Here is a 26,566-nt window from a genome sequence, read left to right as displayed (position 1 = left end):
TTTACATTAACAATGGATCACGTAAGAACTTTAATGTGGATGGGGTCACTGATGACCACAGAATTATCAAATGACAGTCTGACTCAACTCGAAGGAACGTGCATCTTTCAGCTCATCGTTTTGGTTACATCACCCACAAATGTACCATTTTGGGTCATTCCCACTGCTCTCATTGAATTGTTTTTTGGGACACAACCTGCAGCAGCATTTAGCAGCTAAAGCGCCAGATATGTCCTTTAGAAGTTGGTGGAGATCAAAAACAGAGCTAAAAGAAGAATGAATAGTGGACTTACATTTAACAGGTGGCCAGACACACAAGTCCAAATGAAGGCTACAGGTCCTCTCTACCTGCTAGATGTGTAAATAGATAACTTGGCTAACATGTTTACCATATCAACTAAAAGACAATAAGGTGTAAGTGTTTCTGCTGCCCTCCAGTGGCCAAACAATAATAATAATTTAAAAAACGGTTATCAAAGGTTTAAGGCTTCATTGGTTAGTTAAGAGACTGGACATTGGAATTTAACATTTTTTTAATGAATTAGATATCTTAACAATCATATGCAGGTTAAAATAGCCATGCAACAAGCTTATTATATTACATTTTTGTTGATATTGTGTAGAGTTCTTGATTCAACTCTACTTTCTCAGGCCATACATAGTTGTGAGGTTGTAGAGAACTGTATCACGTTAAATGGTGTTTCTAATGATTTGTTAACCACTATTTGCAAACTGTACACCAGCAATAATATTATAGAATATTTCAAATACCTCTCAAATTCAGTGATGGCAGCTGTCATGCTGTCACAGGTGTGTATGAGGCAACAAGGAGGAGGCCCCAAATGCAGGCTAAGAGAACAGGTAATCTAAAGGGATTTTAATACTTCAAAGTATAAATCAACAGGCTTACAAGCTCAGCAGGGTGAGGTAGGCCAGTCATAAACACAGATAGCAAATGATCAGGAGGAGATCAGGCTCAGGTAAGCAGGAACAAAACATTCCAACAGCGAATGAATGATAGAGCACTGGTATATAAGCTGCTGGGGCTGATGAGGTAATGGGCAGCAGGTGAGGATAATTGGAAAGTTGCTACAGGTGAGCAGGTGGGTGTTGAACCAGCAAGAAGGTCTGGGGGCATCTGGTGGACGAATAGAGAATGGTAAAACCAAGGGAAGAGAACGCAGAGCTGGCAAATGAAGCTAAATAAACAGGAGTGAAGCAGGAATCGTGACACATGCATAAATCTTAGTCTAATTACACATTTGCACAAACAATGCAAATGTTTGAAGCAAAATACCTATTACAAGGATGGAGATTAATGTTGCTGAGTTTTTGTTTCCACAGGGGATCAATTTCTTATTAAGATATATGATCCAGAGGGGAATCAATATGACATTTCTTAGTAATCTCTATTATATAATCAGTTTAGAGGCAAAAATGTTCCACCTACAAACAAAATTGAAATCCAGGATATTTCAACAGCAGATGCTGCTAACGTGATGTAATGCAGGATGCACCAGTAGGAAACCACTCAGGGCGTTTTAAGTCATCATGCACAGGATTCCCCTTAGTCATGTTTAATGCACACACACATTCATACACACGCACACACACACACACACACACAATCGGTCCCTGTCCTGTGATCCTCTTCGGATGTCTTCTAGTAAAAGTACTGCTGTTGAGATTTCCCAAATCCTCCCTCTGTTCCCATTTAAAAACCCTGTGATAAACCTCTTAATCCCAAACCAGCATTTTCTAGAGGGTTGCACAACCACGCATATCTTATGCAACTGGCAGAGCATTCAGAGTCAATTATAGAACAGTTGGGAGGAAGGGGAGGATGGATGATGAGTTTGCTGATGCAGAACACATTTGGATATGATGGTTGATTAAATAGTAACATGTCGGCATTTCGGTTTCTTTTTGAACAAATGATACAATGTGTTTTCAATGTGTTAACACTTCAATTATATACAGTAATCATTATAATGATAACTATCTGCATCATGATGATTTGATGCAGCTTATTTTTGTCGTCTTGAGACCATTTCATCAATCTCTAATTTCATTATCAACCTAAATTAAATCCTTTACACTCCCTGGGTCATTACAGCATATATGCAGGGCTGTTAATTGTAAGTATAACTTCAACCCCAATCTATCTAATCCTAAACTAACCTGGAAGTTTGCTTTTATCCTTATTAAAACCCAAGACAAATGTAATCATAAAGGATGCACACCTATTATACAACATTTTTTATATCTAGTTTGAGGTGCTAAGGATGCTAGTGGTAATTTTCTCATGCAGGTGATTCTTTGCAAGTCAAAATACCTGCCTCAGCATCACTGACTGACATGTGGCCAGAAGTACACAGAAAACACTGCTGGGAGTGTCAACCCTTAAAAAGAATGCTGATATTGATATTGATTGATATTGTAAAAATATTAACCCAAAACATAATTTATAACAATTTAGCTACAAAAGGCAGAATTTTCACTGATATTTCTGTTTAACCTTCATTTCTGACCCTAAATTAGCTCCCAAAACAAACAGGCAATGGATAAAGGTGTAATTTTAAAGCAATATTATTTAATTTATTGATGAACAGCTTTCACAAGTTACAAGCGCAAGATACTAGAAAATACTAAAACATACTATTACAGTAGCACGAGAAATAGTCGGCAAACGGACCCAGTCATGACAGTCACGCCAATGTCTAAAGTTAGCTAACATTTGCATCAGCTACTGATCATATCAGACCGAGCAAGGCTTTAGCACCACTGCCCTGAGGTGTATTGAATTAGTGTAGTTTCATTTATATTATTGTTTATAAGAAGAATAATGTGGTATTTCTGCCTGTAAAAGTTTAAGAGATTTATGTCATCTTTTTATTTCTTTCAATAACTGTCTTCAGGACTATATAAGTTTAGGAGCACTCACTGTATGGCTGTAACGTTCCTTTTTGTCTACCAGTAGATGGCGCAATTGCATCAATCCTCCTCCCTCCTCCTGCTTTGTCTGGTTCTGTACAGTAGTTAATTCAGAATGCCAACTGTGCCTCCTAGGAGTCTGAATTATTTAGTTTGCCTGGCTGTGATGGAACACAGATAAGGTAGAGGGCAGAGGGTCACTGATAGAGGTACCTGGGCCTTCTTAGCTCCTCAGGTTTCAAGTTGAAGGTTTTATTCCAAACTGATCAACCACCTGACAAAATTATACTTGGAGTTATTACTGGCAAGGAAGTTGATGTAAAACTAAAACATGACTGTTAAAGTTACAAATCAGCATGGTTGTGTTTAAGGAGGATATAATAATCTTTGTCTTGGATACACTGACTGATTCCTCTGATGAACTGGTTTTATATTCTCTCTTTATCAACATTAGTTTGAATAGTGGCGAGACAGGGAGGGAACAGAGAAGATATTCATACTTTTAAATGTGATGTCTGTTTCTTAATTCGCCTTTATGTTACCTGAGGGGAGGACTTGCTTCAGTTGCCATAACAACTAAACTCCCAACAGGCTTGTGAAACCTGAATCGGCCGTCTAACCTTTCACTCGCCCCACTCACAATCATTTACTCAGCAATACACAGTGGCAGCAGGCTGTATGTGTACATTTTTGTGTGATGGACTTGGCACAGTTGCAGCCAAGACTTCTTTGGATGGGTTGGCACTGACATGGCCTACCCATCCAAAACACCTGCCTTATCTATACCAGCACACGGAGACACCAGAGAGGGATTCTATGCCTTGTGGTGATATAATTCACTTACATCTCCCACAGTTTGAGCAAAGGTGGGTGGGGGAGTCAGAATCTCACTTTATTTCGGTAGCCTTTTACGTTTCCCCAGCTCTCTTTGATCCTTACATATGGTTTAAGACAAATTCTTAGAGACAATCATTAAAGTGAGGGGCTGTGAACACTGTAGCCGGCTTACCTTGGAATGCCAGAGCAAAGTGCCGGGTCTTAAGGTGGGCTGAGCTGTGGAAAAAAATGTAAATCATGAAGGGGCTTTGCAGTGAACAGTCAATTAAGAACTTAGTAGCTCCAGTAGCAAGTTTATTGAAGATTTCTGTAGCACAATATGCTACATGTGGTTGTCTCCATCCAAGATAAATAAATCTGCCTACCAGACCATGTAGAGTTGTGTGTTTAATCTGTACAAAACTGAGAAGTGTAGTTAAGATAATTTGTCATTTTCTAGGGGTTTTTGTAAGTGTTATTTTTTTTTTTACCAGGAGCAGTAACTTCCTTTCCATTGGCTTTGCAGTCGTTATGCTAATCTAAGATAATGGCTGTAGCTTAATATTAGCTACAGCACAAATATAAGAGCTAAAATTCCCAAAATGCCCAACTATTAAGTTTGATACCGCTAATATCAGATACAGATTTTAATTATTATGGGGAAATCTTTGTGTTTAAGTTGGTATTGAATTATCACATTTTCTACAAGAGGTAGTTGGTTTGATTCTTGGTCATACAAAATAGTAATACAAATACTCAAATAGTATACTTATACCAAAATTGCTTTAAGGACACCTGACTGCGCACAAACCCCACTTTGATAACAGTAGATGACATAACCTAGCTTCCTTATGTGATCCTCAACCTATGGCATGTGGAAATGTGTGCTTGTGTGATCCCAGCAACAGTTCAAATCGAGGCGACTGATTAAGATTGGCAGCATGGTTCTATGAAGATTAACGCAGTCTTATAGCAATAATATACTGATTAATAATAATAATAGTAATACACTGAAGGGTTATACTCAATGGTCTAATCTGCCCCACATTGATAGTCATTCAACCATTGCTGGACACAACAGGCTGAGACACTAAGACTGCCCTCCTTATGCATTACCTTGTATGGACATTTCTATATTATACACAGCCCTTTAGGGGGTCTTTTTGAAACCAGTTGTCTCTGTTGGATTCGTGCCAGTCCTCTATTTATCTATTCTTCCAAACCTCTTTCTCATCCCCAGTATTATTCTCTCCCCTCTGTAAACATAACATATATCTACTTTATCTTGTAAAACATACAATATAAAACATACAATATAAGACTGGACAGTATTGGATGGTAAGCATTTTAAAAGTCAAAAATACACTGAACATAAAATCGTATTAATATACCTTGGATCATTGGTGTGTGGTCTACTGAAGTTGTATAATCAAGACAGTTTCCATACAACTAGCCATGCTTTCCTTCCCCAAAAAAAAGACTGCACAAGACTGTTAAAAAGTCATCATGTCATCTTTAATTTTACAGTCACAATCATCTTTTCTTTCCAGTGTCTTAAAACCATAAAAAATAAATATACATTATGTTACAAAACATTTCCAGTGTCTCAGATCATAAAAAAACAAGGACATTTATCAACAGTATTGATTACATGAAAGCAAAAACACTGGGGGTGTAGAGTATGTATGGTACAACGGCATTCGGTGAATGGTAAACGTGACTTTAAGTTGCCTTATAGTAGCTGCAAAATGCATTAGAGTTGGCATCATTTTCACTTTGAACTCAGATGATTCAGAAAATTAACAATGAAGAAAAACTTGGGTTAATCTATACAAAGTTTGGATAAAAAATTGCTAAAAATACAAAATCTATCAGTGAATATTTGAAAAGAATGCATTTATGCTACCGAAGAGGGTTTTTTCAAACTACTTTGAACTAAAAACTAAGTTAAAAGTGAATTGACTCCAACCCTATTCTGCACATTTATTTCATGACTTTGGTAAGCAGGAGTGTGTTGCACAGGACAAACAGGCAGGATTGACACTGGAAAAGAAGGCTTCAGGTTCATAGTGCTCTAACAGACTGAGTTGAGTTCAGCAGAAGGGGAATTCCTCTCCCTTACACATAATTCATGTTCATTTCGGCCCACTGTGTGCATGCGCTCGGGACAAAATAGCAGTGTCAGTATGTGTATGTGTGTGTGTGTCTGTGTGTGTGTGTGTTTGTGTGTGTTTGTAAGGCCTCAATCCAGGATGAAGGCACACATTAGTTCTCAGAATTGTTCTCAGTCGATTAAACCAGCATGTCGAGTGATTTTCACAATCGGAAGGCGCTCCCAGCTTAACACGGGTGAATGATTTTTAGTTTCGAAACTTGTCCTTGCTAGAGCTGAAATACAAAATAGATCATTTCTTCTTCACCTTTAACAATATCTACACATTAATTACACTCGAAATGCATTGCATTGAGAGGTTGTGAGAGCCTTTCTCTGAGTTACAAAAAAAAAGAAAAATAGAAAAGAGCACTTGGTGTGTGATAGCGCCGTCCAGTATCGACGTGTCCCAAAGTCAGTGAGAACAGGTTTGTGGATTTTGCCTTCCACAGACTTGTCAATGCTTTGAGGGATTTGTAGTCCTTGAAATCCTTTTTGACTACAAAAGAGACTGTACCAGTATGTATGGGTTCATGCACAGTGATTATATATCTGCCTTCCACCATGAGAAAGAAACTGTCTGAAAGCATTAGTCCAGCTTTACTTACCCCTTGATAGGGGCAGTCACATAATGACATTCTCAGAGCCCCGCCATAGAGGAACATCATTTTGGGAGCTTGAAATGCATAAAGGACATGCCCTCCATGTCATTTAGTGGTTTTGGCACACATGGCTCCATTTCATCCTCTCTTGCTACAGTCCAACACAGCTTTCCCTTTATCATTTCTCACATCTTTTCTTTTTTCTTTGCTTATTTTCTTTTCTCAGGCAATCCTAAAAGTCTGCAATTAATACTGCTCTCCAGAGAGAGGGAACAAGACGGAGGGATGGACAGATCAGGTGTGGAGAACATTCTTTTCTCCCGGTCACCTAATCTTTAGCACCCCCCCACTCCATCTTCACTTTTCTTTCATTTTATCCCCCTCCTCTTGGCTCTCCTTCTCTCTTCTCCTCCCCCAGCAGGTTCTTTGCTCCTCCTCTCACAAGGGCAGGCTGGTTTGAGTTTTCCTAGCAGGTCAGATCGAAGTCTCGTTACTGCCACTGTTAACGGGGAGAAGGGGGAAGAAGGGAAGGAAGAGGGACAGGGGAGATGCAGGGAGTGAAGGTGCAAGGAGTAGTAGAGGAAAACAAGAACATGCGGGGTGAAAATGAGTGCAGGGATGCGGGACATCATCATGCAGCATTTAAGCAGGATGGTGATACTATTCATGCTATAGTGAAAGGAATAGTTCGACTTTTGGGGAAAATTGCTTTCTTGTCGAGATTGAAATGAGAAGATTGATACCACTCTCACAAGGGGAAACCTTTTAAATCTCACTGGTCCACATGTTTTATTTTATTTTATTTGTCAGATTTAAAGTTTGTGCTAAGCCAAGTTGCAGGTAGCCTCATATTTATCTACAGATGTGGGGTATCAATCTTTTCGGCTCACTCGTGACAAGAAAGGGAACGAGCAAACAGTAAAACTGTTTCCTTAACTATGATTATACATGCACTGTTGCATCAGTTGACAATATGGTCAACTAATGCATGTTATTTAGCTCAATGATTGCTAAAATCACTGTCCAGATTAATTTTGTATCTGTGTCAGATTACGGGATTAAATGAAAAGGCATTCATTGGTTTGTTCTATACATTTAACATTCGTCGTTACATGCCAAAGCCCTCAAGACGTCTACTCACTCTGAGTCGGACTCGTTGCCACCGTTGACCGTGCCCGACTTCAAGTGCATTGCCATTCCCCCGTTGGTCTCCCGGTAGATTCCTGCTGGTGGTTGCCCAGCAGGAATCTGCGGCCGCGGGGCGATGGGTGGTTTGATGATGGAGCTGCTGTCGTGGTTCCCGGGACGACCACCATCATTGGAGGTCAGCGAGGGCGTCCGGGAGGAAGGGGTCAGGATGTTGACGGAGGAGGGAGGCGGGGAGGTGGTGGTGTTGTTGTTGTTGGGTGGAGGGGAGGTGATGGTAGGGGGATTGTAGTCGCTCAGCTTCTCCCTCAGACGGTTCTTCATGTTCTTGTCGGTTAGCGGGGGCGGGTAGCTGATTTTGTTCTTCAGGATACCTGAGATGGAGAGGAATTTCAGTTCAGTGCTGCTCAGATAAGATCATTCATTCAATCAAATTCAAATGAACTATCTTCTCTCACCTTTCCTCTGCTCTGGTTGGTGGTTGCTGTTGCTGTTGCTGTTGGGAGGACTGGCGGGTGTCCCGTCTTTAGTGTGACTGGTTGTCTCCAGAGGTGCCTCCCTGTCTCTTTCACCAATATGGTTGAGCTTATTCTCTGGGTGCAGCTCCACATTAACCTTGGTCTCCACCCTCAGCCTCTCTGCCCCGCCAAGATCCTCGCTGTCACTGGCTGTGGTGGCCTCTGTTGGCCAGTAAGGCTTCACGTGATTGGACACTGAATCAACTGGTAGTTGGTGAAGAGACAAATTGGAATTGACAACGCTCAAACAAAATTCCACTGTTACACATTTTTTTCCTGAGTAAGTTTTAGCTTCAGATTTCTTTATTACCTTGACACGCTAAAGCATCTTTATTTTACAATTGCGTAATTTGACATTTGGTGGACATTTTATTGGGACCTGAACCTCTGAACCTGGCAAAGTCTGTGCCTTACAACATCTGTTTAGGCTCAAAAGGACCATGCATTTACCTTTAGGTGTGCTGTGAATGGGCTGCCTCTCATTATTCCACTTTGGCTTGACATCGATATCATCATCCTCGCTGTCAGAAGAGTGGGAGGAGGCATAGGAGGAGCTGTGTTCATCCACTGACAGCTCACTATCTGAGTCAGAGTCTGATAGGGGCAAGGAGAAAAGGAGGGAGGCATACACAGATGAACCTTTATTAATAAAAAACACAGCAATGTGCATTTTTATGTGCTTGCAAGTGGTTGAGAGGTCTTTATTTCATTCTGTAACTAGTGATATGTGAAAAACTCACCATCTCCCTTGGTGCCGTTTCTATGGAACAGGGGCCCATCGAGATCAGTATGTCCTTTAGCTGTTCCTGAAGATACACTAGGCTTTTGACCCAACTCCTCCCTATATATTGATAAAGCCAGATGGAGAAGGAAGGAAGGGCGAGAGGGAAGTGGAAGCAAGAGAGAAATGGGAGTGGAAAAGTAGAGGTACAGATTAAGAAGAGACAGAGAGGGGAAGTGCGGCGTTGCTAAAAGTAAATTCAAGCCCAAACTTGCAGTTTGAAACAACAAATGTACAACAGCTGCTGGCTTCAACCAAGACTTACCGTATACAAATAAAACAGTGTGATTTGGTGCACTTTCCGATTAGAGTTAGATTAAAGTTAATACATTTGTACCATAAATAGAAAATGGGGGGTACAACATTTTTTGTCAACTCAAGCACAATTACTTGTTTTAATCTATTTATGGTGTAATATTCTACAGTAAATACCAACCTTTCAACTTCAATCAAACATACAAATGCTATTAACAGGCAAATTTCGCAAATTACATTGAGCTTTCATTCCTTTCCTCTCCTCTCCACCTGTATCCGTTTACTCCATGGCTGATTGAGACATTGGCTGGAGGGCGAAAACGTTGCTGAAGGCTCTGACCTGTCTGATAGCTGATCTAATAGAAGCTTCTGGAAGCACCTGTAGACGTGCCAACAGCTGCAGGGTAGAGGTATGTGTGTCTATATTACATTCCCACTTTAACAGGTACAGTCCCATCATTCTTCTTTCCCACATCTTTCTGCCTCCATGGCCCTCCTCCATTCACTTCCTATATTTCTCTCCTTTTTCCCCTACCCTTCTCTTTGCCTCTCATTCAGGCAGCAAGCCGCCCCCCCTCAGCGTTTATGCTCTCATTAACCCCTAGTGTCAGCTCGTATTACCCAGATGACAGCTTTACGAGCCGAGGCGTACAGTCAGACCTAACCTTGATTCTGTAAAACTCTTTTAAAACACCAGATATATGTAACACAACTCTACGGCAATGAAAACATGTCTGTGACTCACTTAAACATACAGTTGTACATGACACAAAGGTGAGATTGAGCCAGAGATGGAAAGCATATACACTATCGCGGAAGACAAATGTATCTCAAAATGTCAAAAAAAGAGTTTAAAACCATGTTAAAGTAAGAAAGCTAGAAAGACATGTACAGTAGATATACGCATTCTAAAAAAATATGTCTAACATCATATTTCCTTACAAAATGTTCCAAACAGCAGTAAAATCACAAACTATATCATATTTCATGATACATTATGTCATTATTTTGTATGTAGCATTGTCACATTCAGTACCATAACATTTAATATTTTGTTTTTTTGTAAAACTGCAAATTTTCTAATGTCTGAGGTTTTGCTAGTCACATAGGCTACACGGTGCATGTTGAAGAGCTAGCATGGAGTTGTAGACACATAAACGATGTTAACGTCTGGAGTATGTTACTGTAACCTCGTAGACTCTGACAATCCCCTTAAATGTCCCTATAATTTAATAACAAATTATAAAAAATAATTGTTCATCATCTGCAAGACAGATAAATGTGCTCAGTTGCCTGTTTATTAAGTGCAACTGGCTAAAGCTGCATTAGCTAGAACTATGCTAGCAAAAACTAACTCTACATAATTATTAAATTATTTCTACATAATTCTATATTCTATATCATTTACATACTATATATTTAATACAACAGCCCTGCAATAAATCCTGCATTCATGAAGGCTACAATGCTAAAGCTAAGGCTAAATGTATCTGTTCCTGTGCTTTGCTGCTATATCACATAAAAATGTAAATTATTCAAATTCATGAAACATGTTTTTAAGCCCTCACATCTTTACACTTAGAGTTCTACAGCACAATATATCGTGTAACATTTCACACAAACCAAGTTAGCAGTCAAATTTGTCAATAAATACAACACAGAACAACACAACAGTATGGATGGATAATGTGGATGAATCTACAATCAGTGGTGTGTTGGTTTGGTGGGTATCTGTGAGAGTTGAGTATGTGTTTCTTTGCAGGTTTTGCAGCAAGGCTGTGCACCATGCGCTGGCAAATTTCCGCGCAGTCATGCAAGCAATTACTGTACAGTGCATGTGCCGTTCTGTGGCAGCATGCAGGTGTGGAAGAAAAGAAAGAAACACCCTCCCAATGTAGAGAAACTCAGCAACTAAACATATCCTCATTTGGATAAGGCAGAAGATACGGGCAGGGTGACAAGGTGTGTGTGTGTGTGTGTGTGTGTGTGTGTGTGTACAAACTGGGGGCTTGCAGTGTGTTAGTAGGTGTGAGACATTTGATGCATAAGCAGACATGCAGGGGGATGGCAAAAAAAGACAACGTATAGAAAATGTGAAAGAAACTGAAGAGGACAAATGGACACACACATATACACGCCATGCAGCAGTGTAGTAAAAGCAGCCATGCAGTCAGTGAGCGTGTTGTACCTGAGTGTGTAAGCCAGGTAGCTGCTGCGGCTCTTGGCTGACCTGAGCGTGCTATCCAGGGAGACGGTGGACTCGCCGATGCCTGAGCGGTACAGAGGGCCGTCTTCTGTGTACGTGTTGTTACAGTTGAGGGAGCGCTAAAGATGGAGGAAGGGCAGAAGAAGAGAAGAGTGAAGGATAGAAGACAAAAAAAAGGTGATTTTGTCCTCTCTGAATCTTCCAGGCATTTTAAACAAATAGTGACAATACAAATGCAATGAAAATGAAAAGTTACAAATTAAATTATGCAATAAAAACAACTTGAGTATCTTATATCTTCTGTGCACTCACTGTAAGCAAAGAGGCCCTCGTGGTGCTGGACTCGTCTGGTACACTCTTCTTTCCTGTCAAGACGTTCTTGAGGTTTTTCCGCACCTCTTTGTTGAAGACCACGTGGAAGAAGAAGATGAAGACGCCCTGTGAAGAAAGCAAAAGTGAGGATTTCCAGAACTGTTGATGGTGCTTATCAAATAATCCTTATCAGAGAAGCCTTAATGTTCTGCGGATTATCTTTTGAGAAGTTTCCAACATAAACACTGTGTTACCTGCAAGCAGCTGAAGATAGCGAACAGGTAGTGGAAGGTCATTACGTTGCTGTTGACCGCCATCAGACCGAGCAGCCAGGTGGCGCTGATGAGTAACAGGAGGAGGAAGGCCATTCGTAGTGCGGGACTGAGGAGGGAACACATATAGATGATCAGATTCCCCCAGTGCCTTGAGATACACTCAATAGACCAATACCAATGTATATGTAATATTTTATTGTTCCTTTCATTGGAAATGGAAACACCAAAGTTATATTAATGTTTAGATGTGAAATAGTTAATATGATATAGAAACTTACATAGCACCGGACTTCTCAACAGCCTTCTGCCTGCGACCACAGGAAGCCTTTGCAGCCAAAATAAAGATCACTATGTTCACCTTTAGAGAATGGAGAGAGATACAGGAAGATTTTTTTATTTTATGTTATTTATATATACATAATTTTAGCTATTTGTGATTAGATGTTACACAATATGTATGTATGGGTAACTCTACATGACATATGGTTGGATCAGTGACAGTTGATGCATTGCAGGTTGTTTTAGTGTTTTAACTGCAAATGTCTACAACTCATATGAATGGTGTGTTCATTCAAGGTAGAGACGGACACCAGAAAACACTCTTTGGACTGATTTAAAGTATAAACACACCAGGACGACAACAAAGATGGGTCCTGCGAAGCTCCAGATGAGTGTGTCGTGGACAGACAGCCAACAGAAATCAGGGTTCCCATAACCCTGAGGATCGAGGCCAACTGCCAAGCCTGCACACACAAGCAAAAAAGACACACAATGAAAATACATTACAAACAGTATTACATAGTTTTTTTTACCTTTTGTTCTCCATCTGATCCCTGCTTCTGTTTTTCTTGTTCGCATCGCTTCATGCTACTTTGCTACTTTTTAGGGTGTGCCACGGTTCAAGCACATAACCATTTTTTAATACAAACAAACTCTTCAAGTGCTTTAACTGTCATATTGGAGCTGTCACCTGTTCCTGTCATTTGTTATTTTTTCTTAATCTTTTAGTGCCATTTGGCTTCTCTCTGTAATTCTTTGCCTCTCTCAAACTACTGCATGTCTCAATCCAAATTCCAATCAGGTTAGCTTTGCTGGCACCTGTTACTGTTAAAGCATGTCAGTACATCATAAAGCATTTGTGACATTACATATATCAAAGGATTCAAAAAGTGAAAAAAACAAAAGTAGTGCTAATTGAAGATAGATAATTACACTTTTAAATTACAGGTATCTAGAGAAGCTATAAAAAGGTCCAAATAAAACAAATCAGATTATTTATGAGTTTGCGGCATGTCAAGACACTCTTCTCCAGCAAAACCTCCAAATAAGCTCTGGATGTTTATTTTTCCTTTTTCTGGGTGATTTCCTCATCTGTTTCAATAACTAGTTCAATAACTTTCCCACGGGGATCACAGTGTCTTCAGAAGAGACAAGTTACAGCATGAATTTACCCTGACAATCTGCCATCTTGCTCTGTTTCTATGTGTGTGTGTTTGTTGGGGTGGGTGGGGGTGTGTGTTTTACCTGTAATAATAGCCGGTATGCCCCAGCCTATGGCGTAGTAGAACCTCATGTGGCCGTGGTTGATGTTGCGCAGCTCGGTCAGCATGCGGTAGATGTGCAGCCCTTCCACGAACATCCAGGCGAAAGTGCACATGTAGAAGTAGTGGAGGAGGATTGCAATCACTGTGCATACAAACTGGATGAAAGAGAGAGTAGTCTGTAAGTATTGGCTCACATTTTGTCTTTCCACCACTTTTGTCAACCCTGCTTTCACTCTGCTGTGCCTTTCCCTTTCTCTGTATTGTTGATAATCTGCTGGTTCCAGCCTCTCATTTGTTAAGATTTGTTGCTTTTCTTATTGGAAATTGAATAGCTTTGTATTAAAATGTTAGTCAGATGAGTCAAACACTTTGAAGATGCTACTTTGGGCTCTATGAAAATTTGGTGGCTGTTTTTCATTCATCAATTCACTCAACAGATTAATCAGCGAGGTAAATAATAGTTATTTTCATCCCTAATGATATACTTCAACACCTTTCATGATAAACTTTGCAGATGGATGTAACGTGGTAATGAATTAACCTATCCCTAAATTTCTTCATCTCCTTCATACCCTCTCTTTCCATCTATCTCTCTTTCAGCTGCTCTAATAAAAGAATGCAGTCTGTCAGGCAACGTCCCAGCAGTTGAGATACTGTATTTTAGTAGTGTTCTGTATTGCTGTGGAGATCAGAGAGAAAAGAAGAGACTACTTTGACAGGGTTATAAATCATCCTGCAGATGGCCCTGGGCACATGCTGACAGCATTCCACAGTTCTAACCACACACACACACACACACACACACACACACACACACACACACACACACACACACACACACACACACACACACACACACACACATACACACGCCCACAATAGAGGTAGATGGAGTACACACACACATACATACACTTATAAAGTCAGAGAGATGAAAAAACAAACAGCAAAGCAACCTGTAGTTAGACTCAACTCTGATACTCTCTCTCTTTTTAAAAAAAAAAAATCTCCATGCAGACTGACTTCTGTTCTCAACTGAAATTCGTACAAGTGCAGATAACGCAACGTGTGGTTAGTCACCGGCCGAGTCTACCACATCCCAGTCAAAACAGTGTGAGTCAGAACATTTCTTAAAGTCATCAAGAATTCCACCATTTATCTGGAGCCTGAGCTTTTAATCTATCATCATTTTCCCTTATCTTTATGACTGGTGAATTCGGTGCAGGACTGGTCAGAAACGGTTGCTAAGACACAGTATGTGAAATAGTACAAAAAACTTGAAACTTGAATTACTGACTGTTGATGTACACGTGGTGAATGTAAGTCCAAAATTCACTCTCTTTAAGCTCTGTTTTTGGTCTCAACCAACTCCAGAGGGAAATATCTGACTCTTTAGTTGCTAAATGCTCCCTTATGTTAGCCAGCTGGCCTCTAACTGTGGCTGTTTGACATTTGGTGCTTAACAGGTAGTGTACAGTAGCTTTTTCTCTGCAAACAGCTGCCTGATGTTGCCGAAAGCTGCACTATGAGATCAGTGAGAGTGAGCTAAAACAGCAAAGTTGCAGCTAGACAGCTAAACACTGAGCTAAAACTCGCTATGAAGCTCCATAAAGCCGAAGAGAGCCGCTACCGAGTCGGGTGTGAAGCTATCTGGCTGCTGGCTCCAGCAACCTAACCCTAACACATGAAATATTGGTGTCATTCTTCTCATCTAACTCTTTGCAAGAAAGCGAGCAAGCGTATCTCTGCAAAAATAAGAACTATTCCCTTTTAATCTGCCCTCATGCCTCCACCTCTACCAAGTGCCTCAGCTTTCCAAACCTCACTACTTTAAACCAGGATTACCTGTCAATTAACAGATTAATGATGTTTTCTGTACGATAGACATGCAAGAGGTCTATCAAATGGAAACTAAGAAGTTGTTTTGGGAAACCTTTGCCAGGGCCTAAAACCCTCAGGCCTGCTTCTAGAGACAGGTACCAGTCACAGCATGTCTCCACTACTGGCCCAGGGATGTGTGTGTGTGTGTGTGTGTGTGTGTGTGTGTGTGTGTGTGTGTGTGTGTGTGTGTGTGTGTGTGTGTGTGTGTGTGTGTGTGTGTGTGTCCGAATGTCTGTGTCAGCAGACTTCAAAGAATTCCCACACCTTTTGATCCTACTGTATGACTATGTGTGCGCACATGCGTGTTTCTGGCGGTTACTGTGACCGACCCAACTCCAAATCAGATTATGAATTTAATGTAATTAGCTCACTGGTTTTCTGACTTCAGACTCTATATTATCTCAGCCTATATCCTACACCTTTTTAATTCGAGGGGGTAACAGTAACAAAGTTAGATCCAGCCAGGGCTGTCAGTTCAGTTAAATCAACTTATAGCAACTATATATGGAGAGGGCTTTGGCAACCCACACATTCCTAAGTATTACAGTCATTAGCCGAGCATCGAAACACATAATCTGTCAAATAAAGACAGACTCTCAGGTAGGCCTTGGTGTATTAAGTCCAGTAAAGCCCCTGTCAGCACAGTGTTAGATGGCTTCCTGCAGGCCAAATAAATATCATAGTATGCCTGGAGATTTCTAATACAGTAAACATCAGAGCGAGGCGTCTTTATCCTGCATCAAGTTCCATCGCGTTGGATTTGAAAAATACGAACTGGTGTGTTTCTCTATCCTATGCATGTGCAGTGAAGCTTAAGATATGACGAATAACTACTGTTGACTACTGTAAACCCCCCTAAAACTTGAGATTATGTTGCCAATTCAATGCAAAGATTATCCTTTGTACAGTAAACTAACTACTGTGCACTGTGTATTCAGTGGGCTCAATCCATGTCTCACCGGGTTGTCTGTCTGATTGATGCCGAGGAGGAAGACGAGCTCAGAGAAGAACAGCGCCGCTACCAGGTTCCTGTGGATGGCGTGGAGGTTGGAGCGGAGCCGGCGCAAGAGGCACAACAGGATGAAGGTGAGGAGGAGGAGGAACAAAGAGGCTGATACCGTTGTGTAGGTGACAATCTTGAGGGGCAGAACATCACCGTGCTGTGGAGAGAGATGAGGACATTGAGTTAGAAGTCAATACAGCAGATAAGAACAGAAAATAGCAAACATAAAGGAGAGAATGTTTCAGCAGTACCTCTCTCTTGGAGATATCCATGAGCACGGCGAAGCTGGTCATGTGGTTACACTGACAGCTAATGTGGCTGTTGTTCCTGTTGAGCACCTCGCAGCCTTTAGCGGACCAGCCGCCTGTCCCTCCAATCCTAAACAGGCCATACACAAACATATGTAATACAAACAACATATGACAAGTGATGCAGAAATTCACAACAGAACACTGACAAAAGAAACAATGTTGAATATGTTTGTTTTTTTTCCAACTCACGCAATGGAGTGATTCCAGAAGACGCAGACGGGCTTGGTCCTCTCCTCCGTCTCCAGCAGGGTGTACTCCACGGTGATGGGGGGGTCGAGGATGGGAGGGAGAGGCGGACCCTCGCTGTGCACTGTGGCGCTCACTATGGCTGTGTTGATCACTGGACGGTTGGGGACCCTGGAAACACGTGCAAGGCTTCAACATGAGTATTTCGAAACGCTTTTAGTGGCCAATTTTAGAGACTCATTAAAATCACACACACACACAGAAGCACACAGCTACATTTTTTTTATCATGTACAGTAGACCAAACCATAACAGACATAAAGGATGTTTACATTTGGTTAGAATCTTTCTCATCCTTCTGTAAACTGTATCTTATCTTGGAAACATATATTTTTTAGAAGAATACAGAACACTCCTTGACTATAAATATAAATATATAATATATAATATAAAGTATGCAGGTACTGATATGGTGTAATTTTTTTCCAAACATACCTATGATAAATATTTTGACATGTATTAACATTAACGAACAAATAATTCCATGTGACGTAGGGTTTCTTCAAAGGTTTACAGAATATGTTGAGTTATACACGATGTGTTAAGTACAGTAGAGAGTTTTTAGAGTTCAGATAGAGTGCGCACTCCCTTTTTTCCCCGCTATATCATCATTCTTCATTCTTTAAGGCTGTGTTTGCAACTGTTTGACTGGAATATACTTCATATTTAATCCTAGCAAAGTAAGTGAGAAAGCTGTCCAACACTCCCCTGTGCTTAAGTCTACACATAAATTAACTTTTTTTCATTCCAAGTCTGAAAGGAAAGATATTTACATTAAAATCATTGTGTGTCATTGGTTTAAGTATTTTTCTTTTTTACAACTGTCCATAGTCTCTGTACCTCAGACTTCTGCGGTCAGGATCGTATCTTTCTGGGAGCAGCTTCCCCAGCGATTTGTACACTATCACCACGGCGACCGGCAGAGGGACAGTTGGCTCGAGGTGGCGGCGTCTCCTGTCGGACACTGTGTGCTCTTCCTCCAGGGGGGGATCGGTCTGAGCTGCAGGACCGGGAGTGGGCTCTGGAAAGAAGATGGTGCAGTAAATAAAGAGAGAAAAAGAAGAGCAGTAGATACATTTACTGACTGTTTCAGAGCCGGTGTGATGTGAATCTACCTGTGTTCTTATCTCTATGGCCCTGATTGCGGAGGTTGAACTGGGGGAAGTGGACGGAGGAACCGAGCTCTTTGGGATACTCCTCCTGGATGTCCTGGAACCGAGGAAATGTCGCTCTCTCCGGGTCTGACACGTCCAGATAGTCCACGGTTAAAACTGGAGAAAAGGAAGAGGACGAAACAGATGCAAAGAGGAAGAGGATGAGGTCACGTGTGATTATGTGTACAGGCTACACACGAATGAATGAAATTACAGCTTCTTCACTTACTCATATTATCCGTGATGACGGTGAAGGGTTTCAGGTATGTTTTCCTGACGTTCTGTGCCAGCGTGTTAGCGTAGTCCTCGAAGTTGCGGAGCAGGTGTGCGGTGCCACCCTCTGTCCTCTGGATCTGCTCCCAGTGCTCCTTGGTGTCAGGATCCAGAATGGCGCTGCCCGCTCGTACCAAGTTCTAAAATATACAAAATACATTTATTTAATGGGATATTACTGTAGATTGCTCTCCCAACAAAGATCAACCAATAGACAGTCATGTTCCACCAGTGCTCCCTGTGTTACAGACTGGGTGTCACTTATGTATAGCTATAAGATCTTTTTCAGTCATTTATGTAAGCTGTAATGTAGGTTGTTGATTTTAATCTCCACCTCATTAAACTCTGCATCCCTCGTGGCGGTGAGGTCGAATCCCGCCTGCCTGCTCTCGTACTGCAGCACGTGATTCAGCAACTGGGCGGCCGTCTTCACGTCGTTGCCGTAGTAATGCTGGGTGTTGTTGGTTGCGCTGTGAAGCATACGCACGATGGTCTTAGAACGCTCATTGTCCATCCTTGAACCGTTGCGCCGCAGGTCTTCGTTCTGGAGGGACGAGGGGATGAAAAGAGAACAAGCGGGTCAAAGCAAAGGAAAGCTGAGTGGGTGCAGTGACGTATAATGGAAATTGGTCAATACCAGGATTAGTGGGACTTTGAGAAGTATAAGCTTCAGGTATAAGGTTCAGGTTCAAATACAATAGGTGAAATACTTCTCCTATAGACTGGCTATCAAATTACACTTACACCTTACAATGTATACAATCTACCTGTGGTTAAAATGGAAATGATTTGAAAAGGACCAATGCAGAATTCTTGGAATTACAGAGTTAGGCTAACTCTGGTGGGATGAAAAAACCAAGAAAAAAAGTTTGTTTTTGTAGCTGGAAATATTTCAGAAAAAAGGAAAACAGGCTTATTTTAAGCTTAATTGTGATATATTGCTTCCACAAGTGGTTGCAGAAGTGTTTCACAGACTGTGCAAGCATCTCAACAAATTAAAGACCTTGTAGTCCTTCAATTTAGATTACTCCTTAAAAACTGTCAACTTTGTGGTAGATGCTCAGCTGAAAATCACAGTATAAATGTTTTATTTTCTCTCATAATTACCAGTTTCTTCAGATGGGAGAAGGTGACGGTGGTGCAGTTAAAGAGCTCAGGCGACAACCAGCCTTTCTCATCGCTACAGTGACGGATGGCAGTGCCTAAAATATACAGAAAACAGAAAAGAGGGAAATATGTCATGTAAATTGATATAAAGGCACATTAAAAACATATGAACACAACTTTGTAAACCATCCGAATTGATATCAGAGAGATTTATAGGTCTTGATTTGATGTTTGCAGCAACTTCAATTCTTGGTCAAAAAGTTTGCTGAGTTTGTGAGACATTAATGAGGCAGCTGAGCTTAGTTTGAGTCTGTTATGGTGCATTTCCTGATTGCTACATGTGAACATTAACCTTCCTCTGAGAAAACAATCATTCATATCATTCTGGGGAAAAGGGGATACTAAGAATTAGCAGGGTATTGTCTCCATTTAGAAGTAGACTCTTCTTGCGGTACACAGAAAGAAAACATGGAACAAAGTGGTAGTTACAGTGGTTTAAATACATGAAACCACACAGAGCTGTTCCAGTCTGATTCAGTTAGAGAAAACACTTCATCCAAATGCAAAGTCTCTTCAAATGCTATTGTTACAAAGGAATGAATGGCTGAAGGACTTGCCAGTTGGAGCTAAAAAAAAAAGGGCGACGAGCAATGTTAGCAAATAAATTCCCCAACGGGTCTGGAGAGACAACAAAGGGGTCGCCATGGTGACGGCAGTTACCAAGGGGTAACCAGGAAGGTGACGGTGCTTTACTGGGAACAGGTCAGAGAGTTTTGAGCTCACCTCGGCTCCCTCTTACTAACACACACACACAGCTGGAGGAGTGAGGAAGAGGGGTATTACTGTCAGCTTTTAATGTACCTGGTATTTTTCCAAGAGTCTCTACAGATTAAACTTCAACATGATTGGCTGATACAAAAGCTCTGTTGGAGTAATGGGCCAATCAGAAACTCCTACTACTGTCTTTTTTTATAAATCTGTAAATATGCCTAACAACACACTGACTAACAAAAAAACAGTCGCCCATGTAGCTTAACCAGACTGATGTTAAAACATAATGTTAATATTTTAACATAGAAATTGGCATGTTTTTTTGAAGCAAAACTATGTGAAAAGTTGAATTAATAAGAAGTAAAACTGACCATTGTATTCTGGTTGTAGATATATATATATATATATATATATAGCTTTGTCCCCTAAAATTACTGAATCTCACTAATTAACCTGTCATATCTTATTGGTTTAATGTGTATAAAACCTGAAGTGCAAAAAAGGATAATTTGCCATTTTATGAGGGGGTTATGTGTCAGACTATTTGTGGTCCAGGAGTAGTTGCCAGGCAACCAGCAGGGACTTAGAGAGAGATACCGCCAGGCTAATTTGTAGCTTCCTATTTAACAGACAGACATGAGAGAGGTATTGGTCTTCTTATCTTACTCTCTTGACATCAAAGAGATTTTTACATGAATTCCCCTAAAGTAGTAAAACTTCACCTCCTGTCCATGATATAAACTTCACCATCATTGGCCTGGAGCTTTTCTTACAGTTTTAACTACATCCAGGGCTGAATAATTACTCTACATGTTATACTTAAAGAATTAATTGGCACTCACCGATGGATCCTTTGGGGCAGTTCATGGCAGCGGGGCGTCCAAATTTGGTCTTGGGCCACCAAATGCCTGCGTCAAACGCCTTAGGGCAACCCTCATACACCACTGTAGAGAAAAGGCAAAGGCGACATAGAAGGTTTAGCTCCTCACATACGGCTTCCTTCACCCAGATATATGAGGGAGATGCTGGAAGCTAAATATTGGTTTTAGAGCATTACAAGATACTTAAATAAGTTTGTTTTCATGCTTCATAAACTCTGAACACCCTAAAGTTTTACCACACAATGTATTATCTGGTTACACGTCACAATGCTACCTAGCCCATCCAGCGGCACAGTGAAGTACAACCAAATGTATCCTGCAGGGCTATTACACCATCTGTGATACATAATTCATTTCAGTATATTTGGGTTAATAAATCTCCAGGACAAACCAGGTTGGGACCTGCAGGCTTGTTCCTGTTTGCGTGTTACAAGACATGTTTCATTAAGTCTGTGGAGCTACATCACTGCTTTGACATGTAACCTCTCCTTCCTGAGTAGAATTGGTCTGAGCTTGTTATTAATGAAAGGTGACCTACTATAACAACACAGAAACCTGTAGAACTTTCACTTTCAATAAAAATGATTTGAGGATTATTATTACAAAACCACAAGGCATTCAATATGAACAAAGCAAAATTTCAGGAATCTATCTATACTGCACTGAGGAAATTTCAAGATATACGTCCATTTTAAGTCTGAGCACGTACTTGGGAGCTTCATATCGGGTCAAACAGTAAGCGCACTGACATTCATTTTCTGTTAGGGACTTTGTGGTTTTGTCTTCTATTCATGGCTACTGTATTGTGTTCGCACAGTCTCACTGCCAAGTTAGCCCACTAGCCAGACTCGCCTCTTCTGCTTGACTGGACGGCCACAAAGACGTTAAGTTAGCTCAAGTGCAGCACCAGCAGATGTGAGCGACACCATTTGTGTTGTTTTGACACTTCATCGATTCATCCTGGCCCGCTATGTGAACCGGAACATTTAAAGGAATAATACACCCAGTTTGGAAATGATTGTTTTATTGCTGTCCTTGTCAAGAATGCTTTAAGTGCATGTATTTCACTTTTCATTAACAGACCATTATCACTGTGCTTTGACACCATTTTTGAATAGCTATGTACTGGTGCCTTCATTTCAATTAAAATAGGTGATAGCAGTTTTTCTCTTTAGATGTGAGTGAATAGAAGAAATGAGCTTTTTTACAGGAGTGATTGGCACATGTGTAAATTTGTCAATATATAAGTAGTCATTTTAAAAACTTTGATAGCTATTATTTACTGTTTACTAATTAGTTTTATTTGACTAAACTTTAACTTATATTTGTGGTCTATAATTAGTTTAAAACTAGTTTAAATTGCATGCAAATCAGATGAATTCACACCTTCACATCCAGTTGGGGTGACTTCAGCGAAGGGGTTATCACAGCGGTTACACTGACGACCGATGACCCCTCCCTTGCAGGGGCACTGCCCGGTGATGGGGTCGCAAGTTCGAGACTCAGAGCCGGTAGAGAAGCACTCACAAGGGTAGCAAGTGTCCTCTCCTTCTGGACGGTAATGGTTTTCCTGCAGGGGGAGGAGAGGAAACAGATGGCTGATGTAATATATTTAGTTCATCAAAATTACTACGAGGACATTCACATATTCAGAGATCGTATCAGATGCTGAAAAAAGGTCAGTGAGCGCGTATTTAAAGTTTGTGCAGAAAACAATAGTTATTTTGTTCTCCTGTCATCACAAATAATCTGGTGAACCACAAAAATAAGCACTCTGGTGTTTCCTGCCAAACTCGACTTGTGTATGATTTTACCTTGCAGCGACACGCCCCAGTGGTCTTGTTGCAGTCTTTATGAAATCCTCTGGCAGTGTCACAGTTGCAGGGTCCACACATGGGACTCCCCCACCAACCCTGAGGACACGGCTTCTCCACTCTGTCAATCAAAGACGTACATTTAACAGGGTTAAGCAGACTGGCATTGTAAAATAAACTTTTTAAATGTATTTTTTCACAATTTAATAGGAAAACAAACTTTACCAACATTTTTTAAACGATCAAATCCAAGTATGTAACTTATTTTAGGCACAAAAATCAATATTTTTCTTCAAATGACTACAACATTGAGTTGTTTAACTAGCAGAAACATTTTCTTCTTCTGCATGTTATCATGCATCTGTTTTGAAACTAGTACAACAGACTAACTGACAACTGTTTTGAGAAATAGAAAGGTAACAATCAGTCTATAGTGCAGTGCACCTGTTGTACTTCCAGCTATTTTTAAATAAAATAAAATAAAAATATCACACAAAGAAAAGTGATGGTTGATCAGTTTTGACTTGTTACTGCCTCGGTATCAGCTTCAACAAATCTGATCATTGACTATCAGTTATGTTGATCGCGGGCTAAACGCTCCCGGCGGCACTGGATCTAGAATAAACTTCCTCCGCACTTTTAAGCGAGTGAATCAAGTGTGACTCATTCATGCAAACACACACAGACTTTCTTTCTCTCTCAAGAAATCTCCAACCAGGAGATGTGATCTGATAGGGGAAGAGGGGCAGTATGAGGGCAGTGGAGACGAAACACCTATGGAGAATCAGTCAGGCTTGGAGGGGGAATCCCACGTCCTGCCTCAGACAGGAAGTGATGCATGTCATAGGGGTCAGGGTTCAGGGGGGAAATGATCAAGGGTGGCTAATTCACGTGCGCTCTCAGACAATGCTGACTGTGCAAACCTACACACTGCTTTCTGCTGGTATAGATGAATTCCCTAGTTTCACCTGATAGTTATTTCTTTTGGATCTTTCCCCCTCTCTCTCTCTCTCTCTCTCTCTCTCTCTCTCTCTCGTGCATACACATAAGCAAACAAACACTATCGAGCTCAGATTACTGACTAATAAAGCTGCTCTGAGGGATTCAGGATGTTGGCAACATTACAAAAAGAGCAAGAGCCTAACATAACTAAAGAAGATTAGTGTGCTTTGTCTCCGTGGGAGGCAAAGTCCATTTTAAGTCTGCTTCATTTTTAACATCTGGATACAAAGGACTGTCTGCATGTCTTAGAGAGAATATTACGCATGCAAAGTTTTTTTGTTTACACTGCAATTACAGCTTCAATCTGGATAGATGATGATTGGCGTGATTTTTGTTTAACAGAGCAACATTTATGGATTTAAATCCTGCTATCACTCTTGTAATATATAGACTGTTAGTGAGAATGTGGTGTTTGATTATAAAAGCTCCAAATTTCTATTATTTGAGGAGTAGCTCTACTTACAAGATGATTGATCGAAATCTACCATGAAGCATAGTAAGCACAGCCAAGTCTAGAAATATTGTTTAAGGAGTATATTGAGTACTAATAACACAAAGCTCTTGCTCTAAAACACACACACACATTGAGGAGGGGATCTTACTTGTTTTCACAGTACTGGCCGTAATAGTTCTGTCCACATTCACAGGTGTAGCCGTGGGAGGAACTTGGTTTGCGAGCGCAGGTGGAAACATGTTCACAAGGGTTGAGCTGACAAGCGTCCACACACTCCTTACCAAAGTAACCTGGGAGACAGAGAGAAAAGGGGTGAAGAACTACATCCAAACCTCACAGAGCAACATGTAGCATTTATAATGGCACTTGAGGTACCTGGGTCACAGACGCAAGTGTGAGTGCTCCAGTCGTCGCTGCAGTGGCTGTTCTCGGGGCAGATGTTGGAGTCGCAGGGGTCAGCCAGGTCACAGCCGTCCTCCACGCGGATCTTCAGGCCCTGAGCCATGTTCACATTGGCCACGTTGGTGGATGTCTCGCCCATACGCACACCCTGATGAAGAACACACATTGATGGAGAAGAAGCAGCAGATAAGAAAGGGAAAGGGAACACTGAAGTTATGTTTCTTTTTTTTCTATTTCCATAGTTTCAGAGACAATGTTTTGGCAGACACATGAATCACCCCCCCCCCCCCCCCCCCCCACACACACACACACACTGACCTGTATGCACCCAACAAATCCTTTGTTGACATGGTTGCCTTTGCCAGGCAAACCTCCTACATGAAAAGTTTGCAGCTTTAAACCTGGGAGGTCGGTGCCAATCTCCACTGACTTCTGCTTAAAGACACACAATCCGAAATGAGAACACTTTTTTCCAAGAAAATTTGGACCTTATGTCTACCTTCTCTACTTATCAAGTCATTTTTCCTGTACCTTGTACATGTCGTAGTCCAGGGATAAGGCAGCCATGTATTTGATGTCCTTGCCGTCTTTAACGCTTCTCAGTTCTACCAGCAGATGGTGCCACTCCCCGTCATTGACCCGAACTTGAGGGAAGCCCAGCGATGCCACCAGCTGTTTTCTCAGCAGCACCTCCATACGGACCTGTTGCTCAGTCACCTGGGCAGTGGCAAAGATGGAGAATTGTAAGGACAGTCTTCACTCTCTTTTAGTTTACTTTACTATGTTGGCTGCAAAGAAATTAAATTGAAAATGCTAAGTGCCTTGCGATTATCTGAATCTGATTCCTTAGCGGTAAAAAAAGTTAGCACCATATGCTGACGATGATGACACTTATGTTCAAGATGTACTGGATCTCACCATGAGGTTGATGGTGGAAGAGGGACCAGCATTGGCCTGCATCAGGGTGCCAGTAGGCTGCCGTGTGCGGAACATGAGGCCCATGTACCAGGGAACAGCGACGGTGACGTCCGTCTCGCTCCATGAGACCAGCGCCTGGCCATCAAAGAACTGAGGAGACGGCATTACTGGAAGAGACGAGACAGAAGGGAAGAATAAGAATCAGGTTGTGGACATTGAGACTGTTTAAAGATGCTTTTTTACACCATTGTCTTATTTCTTTACAACAGTTATACAAAAGCATCTTAGACAAAAACACTGCCATTGATACTGCTTTCAAATAAACATTGAGCTGCTTCAATGTGTATGTCCTGAAACGTTAAGACTCTTCAGTTACAGCTTGAATGTTTTTCTTAATGCTATTATGTGATCATTATTATTGTATGTCTAAGGATTATTACTAAATAATTCTCTGGCAAACATTGAGCAGAGACAGTATGAACATCCACTGTATTTTTTCTGTTTCTCACACACTATATAAGCTCCTGTGCCTGTTGAGAGAGATCAAGAGACACTAATGCAAACAGACACACATGTAAACAGCAGGGGTCAATCTTTCAGCTCAACATACAGTTAGTGTTTCCTCTTGTATAATCTACAGAATGAACTGTGCATTCTCGGGTCCCCGGGGCACACATTTCCACCAAGGCATTCACAAACACACATTCACACTGTAATTATCAGACAAAGCACACATTTGTTCCTGGTAGTCATTAGATACGGTGGCTTTAGTCTGACTTCTTTGCTAAAGGTTAATCTGCTGTAAAGCC

At 41.1% G+C, this 26,566-nt stretch overlaps 1 protein-coding gene across 1 annotated transcript in view; it reads right to left on the bottom strand.

The window, feature by feature from the left end:
• Window positions 1-5,398: 5,398 nt before the first annotated feature.
• celsr1a (cadherin EGF LAG seven-pass G-type receptor 1a) overlaps window positions 5,399-26,566 on the bottom strand; it is an 87,260-nt gene continuing 66,092 nt past the window's right edge. The window contains exons 11-37 of the mRNA XM_062443409.1: window positions 25,758-25,924; window positions 25,371-25,556; window positions 25,158-25,271; window positions 24,813-24,987; window positions 24,586-24,727; window positions 22,982-23,102; window positions 22,554-22,737; window positions 21,129-21,230; window positions 19,516-19,610; window positions 18,743-18,952; window positions 18,365-18,548; window positions 18,097-18,252; window positions 17,822-18,002; window positions 16,926-17,093; window positions 16,677-16,803; window positions 16,382-16,582; window positions 13,522-13,696; window positions 12,628-12,740; window positions 12,276-12,355; window positions 11,977-12,103; window positions 11,723-11,848; window positions 11,393-11,529; window positions 8,909-9,009; window positions 8,619-8,762; window positions 8,109-8,372; window positions 7,646-8,024; window positions 5,399-7,003 (exon numbers count right to left, since the gene is read on the bottom strand). Of these exons, the coding sequence (XP_062299393.1) occupies window positions 6,979-7,003; window positions 7,646-8,024; window positions 8,109-8,372; window positions 8,619-8,762; window positions 8,909-9,009; window positions 11,393-11,529; window positions 11,723-11,848; window positions 11,977-12,103; window positions 12,276-12,355; window positions 12,628-12,740; window positions 13,522-13,696; window positions 16,382-16,582; window positions 16,677-16,803; window positions 16,926-17,093; window positions 17,822-18,002; window positions 18,097-18,252; window positions 18,365-18,548; window positions 18,743-18,952; window positions 19,516-19,610; window positions 21,129-21,230; window positions 22,554-22,737; window positions 22,982-23,102; window positions 24,586-24,727; window positions 24,813-24,987; window positions 25,158-25,271; window positions 25,371-25,556; window positions 25,758-25,924 (4,184 nt within the window). The 3' untranslated portion in view covers window positions 5,399-6,978. The remainder of the gene's footprint in view (window positions 7,004-7,645; window positions 8,025-8,108; window positions 8,373-8,618; window positions 8,763-8,908; window positions 9,010-11,392; window positions 11,530-11,722; window positions 11,849-11,976; window positions 12,104-12,275; window positions 12,356-12,627; window positions 12,741-13,521; window positions 13,697-16,381; window positions 16,583-16,676; window positions 16,804-16,925; window positions 17,094-17,821; window positions 18,003-18,096; window positions 18,253-18,364; window positions 18,549-18,742; window positions 18,953-19,515; window positions 19,611-21,128; window positions 21,231-22,553; window positions 22,738-22,981; window positions 23,103-24,585; window positions 24,728-24,812; window positions 24,988-25,157; window positions 25,272-25,370; window positions 25,557-25,757; window positions 25,925-26,566) is intronic.

This window comes from Scomber scombrus, chromosome 22 (genome assembly GCF_963691925.1).
Source record: "Scomber scombrus chromosome 22, fScoSco1.1, whole genome shotgun sequence".
NCBI classification, from domain to species: Eukaryota; Metazoa; Chordata; class Actinopteri; order Scombriformes; family Scombridae; genus Scomber; species Scomber scombrus.
Note: the sequence above shows the minus strand (reverse complement) of the source record. Positions and strands in the feature narration are given on the sequence as shown.